The 11258-nt window shown below is 37.3% G+C and overlaps 1 protein-coding gene across 1 annotated transcript; it reads right to left on the reverse strand.

Moving 5' to 3' along the window:
• Window positions 1–7869: 7869 nt before the first annotated feature.
• Window positions 7870–10126, reverse strand: trh (thyrotropin-releasing hormone). The gene is made up of 3 exons (XM_038271495.1): window positions 9978–10126; window positions 9280–9492; window positions 7870–8914 (listed from the first exon to the last, which is right to left on the reverse strand). The coding sequence occupies exons 2-3, from the start codon at window positions 9470–9472 to the stop codon at window positions 8304–8306; spliced, it is 804 nt and encodes a 267-aa protein (XP_038127423.1). The 5' UTR covers window positions 9473–9492; window positions 9978–10126; the 3' UTR covers window positions 7870–8303.
• Window positions 10127–11258: the final 1132 nt, after the last annotated feature.

Consider the following 11258-nt stretch of genomic DNA (forward strand, 5'->3'; position numbering starts at 1 on the left):
GGTCACAAAATATGATTCATCACAGAATATGGTCTAACACCAGCACTCCGTGACAAGTTGTACCAACATGCTACACAGCAAGACTGCTATTATTTAAAGTTATAGCTTTTAAAAAGGGAACACAACAAGGGTGTGACTAAAATAATTAATTAGCAAAATGATTAACTAACAAATACAAAATATATATTTGAGATATACATTGATTTAATTCAAAAGCAAGAGAGTAAAGGTGAGTCTTTAAAAGCACTTATAGATCTTAAGATTCTGAGCATCTCTATGGATCAGTGGAATATTTGGGAATGTTGGGGCTTTAACAGGGAGATCACAATGACATCTATCTACTTGATTTGAAACCTAAGAGGAAATGCTTGATTGATATTCATGTTCTTGTGGTTACATGTTGCTGTATTTGATCTTTTGAATGTAAGGGGATGATACAGTTAAAACCCAATAAAATAGTTGCAATTAAAAACTTCTCAAACGAAGAAGAAGCAAATGGAAAGAAGCCAAAAGTGGAGTAATATGTTCCTGTTTTGTCATTCATATTAGAGGATAAGCAACAGGATGTTACACAATCATAAAAAAAGATCTTAGTTTACACTAATTCATGAAATAAAGCATGGCTCAGGTTTTTATTATCCTAAAAAATTAACCAATGCTTCACTTTAGCAAGTAGTTGTCATAAAAAAAATCTAATCTTGACAACTTATCTGGTTTGCTTTGTGATTTTAAATTAGCTTTCAAATAATACACCACTATATCTGACAGAAGAGTTAATGAATGATTTAAAAAAATATATAAAAAAAGCTCAAGAATGTCATTGGAAACATCTGTTCTCCTAATCCAGGCTTTTGGATAAGCAAGACTGCCAAAAACAGCTCTAAAGATATATATATTTTTATAGATTGGTAGCTAAAATTGAATATCTTCAGCAAAGCAGCTGAACAATGTATGTTATATTTCCTTAAAATAGGCTCTTTTGGACAATATATGTAAGAAAAACAAGACTGGTCCTGGGATGGATCCCTGAGGAATGCATCAAGTAAAAAGTACTGCCATTGAGGAATAAGCATCTGAACAAAGCTAATATTCATTAAGTAAGACTTGAAACACTCTAGAGCTGTTTATTTAATACTTAACACCATGCTAAAGCCTGGATGAAAGATAACTATGACCAGCAGGATCAAATGTAGCATATAAAGCATTATATAATGAGGTCTTTTAAAATCTCAGAGTCCAGAGATAGACCGTTCTTTGACACAGATTTAAATTTTTCATAAAGACCGTTGTATCTTAAAACATTTTGAATCTGGAAAGAGTTTTTTTTGTTTTTTTGAGAGCCTTGGAAAGAGACGGCAGCTGGGAAATAAGTCTGAAGCTTCAGAACGGTTTTAATGTTTGGTCTTAATAATAACTGAATCAAAGCATGTTTAAAAGCAACTGGGACACATCTGGAATTAAGTCTTTATCAACAACAAAACAAATAACCCAACGAATTGAAACTTTTTTTTTCAAAAACAGTTTGTTGGATTCAAACATTTGACAATGTCTGTTAAAATGTATTCATAAACAGGCTTAAAAGCAGCAGGACATAATAGTTAGACAATCCCTAACTGACATGAAGAGACCTTTATCACTAGTTATTCTATTGGGAGAAGTTCTCCAACTCAAAACTGTAGAAATTCCTCAGAAAGTTCAGTAGAAGCCTTAAATAGAACAGTTAGAGAAGACCAGAGACCAGACCAGAAAAAAAGCTTGATTTAGCAATCTTCACAGGATTAAGATATTTACATAAAAGGTCCTGTAGATGAATATGAGTTTATATATAGTTTAAACATATTTTCCACAAAAAAGAAAACTTGGATCAAATTCTCCTTACTTTTAATCTAAGTTGTTTTGGACTAAGGAGAGTTCCTCATAGATTCCCACAGCCTTTCAAAGTGAATTAGGCCCGCAGCATTACAGAGCCTCCACCACCTCTAATTTTCTACAAATTGGTCCTCTGATTCACATCAGACCAGTCAGCAGTGTCTGTTAACTTAAAGTGTTGAACCAAAGCGCAGAGCTTAAGTGACAGAAGCTTTAGCAAACTCTACAGGTTTATTTTTGATGTAAGGAAAGAAAACATATTTCCAACAGTGGGCCTCTGGATGATTACCTATTTATACTCCAGAGTACCAAATTCATACATTATTCTTTGGACATACATTCAAACATAACATTAGAAAAAATAAACAAGGCTTAGTTTCAGTTCAGTAAGTGTGGCGAATTTAAGAGGCCTGCTGTGTTTCTACATGCATGCTACCTCTGAAGGTTGTGGGCAGATTTTTACATAAGAAACATGAAGACATTTCCTGCTCAGTATGCTAGGTTGTAAAACTTTAAGCTGTAAGTGAACAATAAGTGAAGAGAGCATGACGTTTGAGATTGAACTAACAAATTCTGAGGAGTGGGAGCATAGAGATAGAATGAAGCAGAATGATGAAATAGGGGTCCCTATGTCCTCCAGCAGTCTAAGCCTATAGCAGAATAACTATAGAGATATCTCAGGTTAACCTGAGCCACTTTAACTATAAGCTTTATCAAAAAAGAAAGTTTTAAGCCTACTCTTAAACGTAGACAGGGTGTCTGCCTCATGGACTAAAACTGGTAGTTGGTTCCACAGGAGAGGAGCCTGATAACTAAAAGATCTGCCTCCCATTCTACTTTAGAAATTCTAGCAACCAATAGTAAACCTGCGGAGACCTGAGAGCAAAGTGCTCTTTTAGGAACATAAGGAACAATCATATCTCTGATATAAGATGGAGCTTGGCCATTTAAGGCTTAATATGTGAGAAGGAGGATTTTAAAACGTATTCTGGTTTTTAACAGGAAGACAATGAAGAGAAGCTAGGATAGAAGAGATATGATCTTTCTTTTTAATTTTCATCAGAACTCTGACTGCAGCATTTTGGATCAGCTGAAGGCTTTTAACTACAGTTTGTGGACTTACTTCCCGATAGTAAAGATTTACAATAGTCTAGCCTTGAAGTAACAAGTTTTACTCAAGTAAAGTTAAGTACCACCTCCAAGAGTTACTTAAGTTAGAATAAGAAATTATTTGGTAAAAATATGATTCAATGGTGATCATAACATCTGATTTACTGTTTAAAATGATGTAAATGAACACAAAATAAGTTAAATACAAGTTAGTGTGTTTTAAAGAATTAAATAAAAAAATATAAACATGATGATTTGAGGTTGAAGAAATGCTTTTTCAAAGGTTATATTTTTTCAACATAAAAACTAACCAACTGCCTACTAATAGTGTGAAAAAGGTTAGAAAGGTTCCTGTATCCATCGAAATGGAACCACTTGCTTCTATTAGAGGTTCTTTTTAAAACACATTTGATTTCGAGTTGTACCACAGGGGGGCGCTGTTTATATCTATACCTGCAAAAAGTTGAGTCAAAAGTTAATTTGTTTATGAATCAGCACCTGGATGTTACTGATAGGAGTTACTGAACAATCTCTTTGACATATTAGCTGATAGGAAGAAATTTAATTTCCTTTCAGAAACGGGGCTGTTGCTGGTGCTCAACTGGTTTTTGGTTGAGAAAAAAAATAATGCACAGTTTCATAATTACTTTGGTTTAAAACCTAGAAATGATAAAGATATTCTCTTGTCTTATTTTTTTTTAAACAGGTATCTGAATGTTTTTATTCTCTAGAGCTTGTATATGTAGAGGAGCAAAGCCTCTCCTGTAGTGCTGATGTCATCAGTATGGGTTATGTCTGTATCCTGATTCAGGTGATGAAAAAGATGGGCTGACTGACAGAGACTTCAGTGTGTTTCATGGTCAAAATCTTCGTCTATGTTTTTATGTCCTTGCAACTGGGGTAGAAACCAAAATGAAGTTTTATGTATAGTTATATACAGTAGATTGCAATTTGTACTTAACTGAAGTGAGGAACTAGCAGGAGATCAAGCAGGGACGCAGAACCACCATCCTCTGAGTTACCACCGAATAAACAAACTCACTTTACTTAATGTCACCTAAATCCACTAAACCAAGTTGATTGAATGTAAAGTATAATGCCTTCATAGTTGAAAAAGCAAGAGATTCTTCACAATGACTCATACAAATCTGTAGGGTTTCTCTTAGATTTAAAGGGACAGTGTCTAACAATTCTGGCTTTTCATTTGCAAAATTTTTGTTTTGCTTGAATGAATACATATACTGTGAAAGTCTATAAGAAAGTCTGGGAGCATTCTTATAGCTTCAAATTAGTAGTTTATAAATACATGAGGGGTGGTGCACCCAATGGGAGATGCCATGTTGAGTCTGGATTTTCGATTAGAGAAGTTGAAAGAGGAAAACTTACATGTCACCTACATGTTTTTAGCTGTATCTGGAAATGTGCTGCTGGTGGTCAAAGAATTAAAAACAAGCAAAAGCAATTGTTTAATAATTCATTCTTCCACTTTCTGCTTCAATGGAGGAACATCTGTACTTTATATCAAGTGAGAGGCTAAAGAAACAAATAAAAAAATGAAAATAATAATAAGTAATTAAAAAACAACATTTTAGATTTTAGAATATAGATAATTTACAAGGGAGCAGACTGTCTGCTGATGTAATTCAATATAACAGTGTCATTTATTTTGCTCTGTTAGAAACAAGCACAGGTTTAACTTTCTGGAGGACTGGCTGGGACAGTGCCCACCAATAATATCAGCTTTTCCCCCCTTTCTGCTCATTTACTTTAGCCAGCAGTAACTGGGGTTGGGTGCAGCTGTCTGTGTTCAGAGCGTTTTGAGTATGTGTTTTTTTCCTCCCTCGTTCTCCTCCTGAGCCCCACCTATCAGTATAACATCATCGGATCTGTATTTTTTCAAAACCCTGTTGAAAGCTTTCGGGTCGAGTAACTGTAGGTCCATCAGCCACCACCCGAATGTCCTCACCAACTTTCATCACAAAGTTAAACCCTTAGAAAAAAGGCAGAGAGGGCTAGTTTGTTAGCCTACGCTGGATGAGCTTGGATGCAAAACTTATTACCTGCTGTTAATAGATGTCACTCCACAGCGTCCATAGGTCTCACACAGGCACCAGTCTGTAACTTTTTTCATTCATTAGGTGCACTGCTAGATGGTGATGAATCCCTTTAACATTCCAAAAAAGCTCAAAAACAATCCACTGGATTTTGTTTCAAACTTTGAAGATGTTTTGCTTCCTATTCAGGAAGCTTTTTCCAATTCAAATGTCAGAAACAGCATTGATTTTAAGGCTATTTCTGACATTTTAAATTGAAAAAACTAGGAAGTTTAGGAAGCGAAACGTCTTCAAAGTTGGAAACTTTTTTGGAATGACTATGACCTGGATGACTGGGAATCTTCACCGGCACATCCCTTTAAACACTTTTAACTGTCTGTGTGATTGTATTATATTGAATGCATTTTGAATAAGAACTAAAGAAATGAACTGAAAAAAACTAAATGCCACATTCTAAATTTTAGCTTAAGTGACTCACATTTAATATTTGGTTTGGGATCCTTTATCATGAATAAGAGCATCTAGGTGAAGTATGGATCCAATCAACACATGGCTGTAATGAGGTGTTAAATTATTAAAGGTTGCTTCAGTAGCAACCTTCAGGAATACCTGAAATACATCTGTCCGTCTGTGTGAAATAAATTTATAGGATCCATTTTTTCCTATACATATGGAATGTAGGTTTAAAGTTTTGTTGAGATTTCAATCTCCTTTATTGCCCTTTTATATTTAAATTTTAAGAGATGTGGAAAGTAGAGGGACGTAGGTCATTTAAAATCAGGACTAGTGAAATAAACAACGTTTTCAAAATCAGCATCTGTGACCTTTATAAAAATTAGTACCCTTTAAAAAAGTTTTTCTGTATCAAAAAGTTTGAGACAGTGTGTAAAAGAAACATCTTGTAAGATGTTCTACTTGATCAAGATTCACATGCATTTACAAAATATTTGTGGCTGTGTTTCCTTCTGCAACAAGCATCATTCTTTTAGGAGAATACATCTTGATTCTTCTTTTAGCAAGTCAAAAGACTGTCATAAGTTGATTATAACTAGAGCCACTATCATTAAAAGAGTGGGTGGGAATGATTAAAGCAAATCTAACTAGGAAAATACCTCCTCAAACAGAATTTATAAAAGAAAATAGTCAAAGCAGAGAGAACAGCTTTGGACGAGCGAATGGAGCAGATGGATGGATGGATGGATGGATGGATGGACGGACGGACGGACGGACGGATGCATGGATGGATGGATGGATGGATGGATGGACGGATGGATGAATTGATGGATGGACGGACGGACAGACGGACCGATGGATGGATGGATGGATGGATGGATGAAGGGATGGTTCAACAGATGGATGGATGGAAGGATGGATGGACGGACGGATGGATGGATGGATGGATGAAGGGATGGTTCAACAGATGGATGGATGGACGGAGGGAGGGAGGGAGGGAGGGATGGACGGACGGACGGACGGATGGATGGATGGATGGATGAAGGGATGGTTCAACAGATGGATGGATGGATGGATGGATGGATGGATGGATGGACGGACGGATGGATGGACGGATGGATGGAAGGATGGATGGATGGACGAAGGGATGGTTCAACAGATGGATGGATGGAGGGAGGGAGGGAGGGAGGGAGGGAGGGACGGATGGATGGATGAACGGATGGATGGATGGAAGAACGGACGGACGGATGCATGGATGGATGGATGGACGGATGGATGAAGGGATGGTTCAACAGATGGATGGATGGATGAAAGGATGGATGGATGGACGGACGGACGGACGGATGGATGGACGGACGGATGGATGGATGGAGGGATGGTTCAACAGATGGATGGATTGATGAACGGATGGATGGATGGATGAAAGGATGGATGGACGGACGGACGGACGGACGGATGGATGGATGGATGGATGGACGGATGGATGGATGGATGGACGGACGGACGGACGGATGGATGGATGGATGGATGGACGGAATGATGAAGGGATGGTTCAACAGATGGATGGATTGATGAACGGATGGATGGATGGATGAATTGATGGATGGATGGACGGACGGATGGATGGATGGATGGATGGACGGACGGACTAGTTTAGTGGCAGCACTACTTCTAAATTTTTTTTTGCTACCTTGCTGGGATTTCAAACCCGGAGGCAGAATTATCCAAGAAACAGAAAATCGTGGCATCATTTTAGAATAAATTTTAAATTTTTATTACAACTTCAGTAAACTTTTATTTTTTTAATTATTATTTTTCAATCCTTTTAAAATGAAGAATAAACTGGATGTAAAAAGGTTGTATGTTTAACTAAAAAGGTCTTTTATCAAACTTAATTGGAACATTTTCAGCATTGGAATTTACACATCTTCTATTCATAGATATGAATTTAAATCAGCCAAAATAGAAAAAACATTTAATCAAATAGTTACACCACTTTAACTGGCGAAATTTAAACATCTATTTTTTTAAATGTGTGTGCCAAAAGTGAAACGTTTTGTCTGAATCATCTGATCCTAAATGATACTTTAAATAAGGACCACTAATGATGGAAGGATTCTAATTAAAGTGGGGGCACTTGACATATTTCCGTTATTGTTTTGCATTAATGATGCTTCAATACATCTGGCTGACTGCTATGGAATTGATACAGCTGATATAGCTGCAACATCATTGCAATCTGCTGCACATAGCTCACTCCCCCCATTGCTTACCAGATGCATCCTAAGCTCAACCCTCTGGGCAATTTAAAACAATAAAAAATGTCACACTTAATTTGCAGTAGAATAGTTTATATCTCACATTAGTACAAAATAAAACACAATTCAATCATTCAATAAATTTATTTAATGCAAGCGAGGCAGTTTTCATTATTTTTGGACTCAGGGTATGTGCTACACTGACAGAGCTTTGCTCCCTCACAGAGGCAACATTGCTTAAGCCAGTACTTATAATCCTATGTTGTGTCATAAATATTCCAGTAAACATAATTAAATACTAACATAACTGAAAAATAACTATATCTACATCAGCATATCCCTTCTGTTGAATCTGTATTTACAGCAAAGTTCGAAGATTTTGAGATTACGCACAAGCCCTCCAAAGAATTTCAGATTAATCCTTTGCGTAAATGTTACAAACTGTGTGCCAAAGAAAAGTGGCTCAAAGGGTTAAATAATTAAAATATTTTTTTTAATATTTCATTCTGATAACTTATTTATAATACATATAAAGCAGAGGAGCTGTGTATATTCTTTGCTACTCTCTTTCCTCCAGATCCTCCTCTGGTGCAAACCTTTTCCCGGGGTGTTGTCTCTTCTCCTGACTTTTGTTGATGTTTTCCAGAAAGTCGAGCAGCAGGCTGGTCTTACTGCAGCTGTCAGAGTCCAAAACTTCACATGGATTGCTGGTGCTTAATTCCGGACTGGAGTTATCCCAAAAGCGTTTCCCTGGATGCTGACGCTTCTCCAGCTCGCTCGCATCTTCCTCTCCATCCTCAAACAAGCCCGCCTCTCCGTCCTCTTCTTCCAGAAAGCGCTTACCTGGGTGTTGGCGCTTGCTGTGCAGCACCAGGTAGCGCTTGCCCGGGTGCTGTCGCTTTGAAAGTTCGCCGAGCAGTGCGGTGGGGCTGTCGGGAATGTACTCCACGGTGGAGCGCTTCCCTGGATGCTGCCTCTTCTGGAAATCCAGGAACGAATGCATCTCGTCTTCGCGCTTGCCGGGGTGCTGTCTTTTCTGCACATCCCAGAGCTGCGCGTCGTCGCCCCCTTCTCTTCTGCCCGGATGCTGCCGCTTCTCCAGATCCTCCAAGTACCGTTTACCGGGATGCTGTCTTTTTGTCACCCATTCTGGCTGAGAGAAAATCCCATCTGGAAAAAAAAAGGGATGGATGACTTCTTTAGTATTATTTTACCTACTGGATTTGTAGGCTAGAGTGCGACAGGAATGACTTTACAGTAACACCACACTTTGGGTCGTGCGTAAAATGCGCACAAAATAGCTTCTTCTTGCGCAATCAAACACCTTTTGGGGATACAAATAAAATCTCCAACATTATTACATATAGCCTACTTATTTATGGATACATTCAGAATTATGTTCACAGGAAATATTTTCCCAAAATCTACTTAAAACATAATTCCCTCTTGAGACCTAAGTCACTCTGATCTGCTTCATTGTCGACTTTCTTTCTTAAAAAAACACAAAACATACGCAAATCATGAGTCTTACGCACCATTTCTGTCGTTTTCATTTTGCAGCTTTTTGAGAATAGAGCGTAACAGGATGTCCTGTGCCCTCTGTAGTATAATGTTGTCAATAGTGGTACTTCGGTCCATCTCATCCTCAGCAGGGAGACCCTGTTCTTCTGACACCGCCAAGTTGCAGATCAGAAAAGATGCCAAGACGAAGAGGCTTGCCGGTTTCATTGCTTTTATTTTTCCCTGGACTAAGATAGAAAGAAAAAAAATCTAGTTAAGATGTTATAACCAGTCATGTTTCAATTAGAAGAGGAGTTGTAATAAGTTAGTCGTATGCACTGCAAAAAAATGAAATCTAAATACCGTAAGTATTTTTTTTTTCCTAATATAAGTGATTTCTTTCTTGAATTGTGGAGGAAAGTAAGACACTTTACATTTAAAATAAAAAAAAAATTGCATTGTCTTATTTCAAGGACATATTATCTAATTATCTTCTTGTAAGCGTAAAAAATACTCATTCTATTGGCAAATCATCTTTTTTAAGGGTAAAATTAAGGGTAAATGCACTTAATTGAAGATTTTCTTAACTTTTTTGCAGTGTAAGACTGTAATACACACATAAAATATTTCAAAGTCTTAGATGCAGAAAAACTCTATGCAGCCAGGTAAAATAAAGCATACACTCAAATCTAGATTGTGTTTTAAGTGTTTGAAGGCAAAGCTGCAGGTTCACCTGAAAAGTATTGAAGTTCTCTTCGTTCCCACCCAGAGGCACCGCTGGCAGTGATGATGATGGTTTCTCTCCCCTTCTCTGAGCTCTTGGTGGTCCTTAAGGACAGATCCTGGAGGTTTATGAGCTGACAGCGTCTTCCCTCGCTTTTATACTCCCCGATCACTGCCGTCACACAATCCCCGGAGTAATTTTTCTGAATCCCTCGATCCTACTGATGTCACCAACTCGTGCGCAATGGGTTATGTGAATGAACGCTTCTACAAGAACTGATTCCCACTTTGGCTTTTTGAAAAACAAAGATAAACCTTGCACTAAAGGCTATTATGGGTTTAGTTTAAAAAAAATTGTTTTCATTAATGGATGTTATGTACTTTAATGCTTTTGTTTCATTTTAATCCGATTTTCTTTATCTAGTTTGTCTCCTCAGGTCAGACTTTCATTTTCTTTTATTTGTCCCTGTTAAGAAACCTAAAGGTCTCCCATGACTGAAGTGAGATGAACTTTATTTTATATATATATAAATGCCAAAGTCAGAGGAGACAGGATGGTGAGCAAAGCTGCTTTGGCGCTGTAGCACAAAGAATAAACTTTATAGTCACGATGCGGCGCTGCTGAATGTGCCAGAGTCAGAGACTGGCAGTCAGTGGCGGTTCTAGACAAAAATGTACTAGGGGGCCAGGAGGGGGGCCGCGTGTGTCCATGGGGGCCCAAAAAAGCATGAAATAAAAAAAACAGGGCAAGGGATTCAAATATATTAAGAGAGCTGCATGAAGTCAAATTTATATTCAATTAGGTTGAATTAAAATTCTATGTCTTATTAGGTCAATAGACAATCATAATTTAGGAATTTTACATATTTTTGACTTAAGTTAAAGTTTTCGATAAAATCTGAATTAGAACTCAAGAAAAACGGATCAATTCAGCTGTAAAAAGAGAGCATTTTTTGTTTTGAAACAAAAAAAAAAAAAAACATTTACCAGATGAAAACAGGGATCCTATCACAATACCACTAAAGCTATCACCTTATTGATTTTTTAATAATTAGTAAAACAGAATTTGTAAAGAAAACAAATTAAATAGATCCAAAAGACCTATCAGTAACCATTTTTGTTCCAACGCATATCATCATTAGAATTTGAGTATTATGTCTTCAGTACAGGGGCCAGGACATGGTCTACGGCACCATTGGCCCCTCTCTAGAACCACCCATGCTGGCAGTTTTAAATATTAATATGGGAGCAAAGGATGCTGAAGCAACCAGAGGAAACAGAGAGAAATTAT

Source organism: Cyprinodon tularosa, unplaced genomic scaffold (assembly GCF_016077235.1).
Source record: "Cyprinodon tularosa strain WSP-4 unplaced genomic scaffold, ASM1607723v1 ctg8, whole genome shotgun sequence".
NCBI lineage: Eukaryota > Metazoa > Chordata > Actinopteri > Cyprinodontiformes > Cyprinodontidae > Cyprinodon > Cyprinodon tularosa.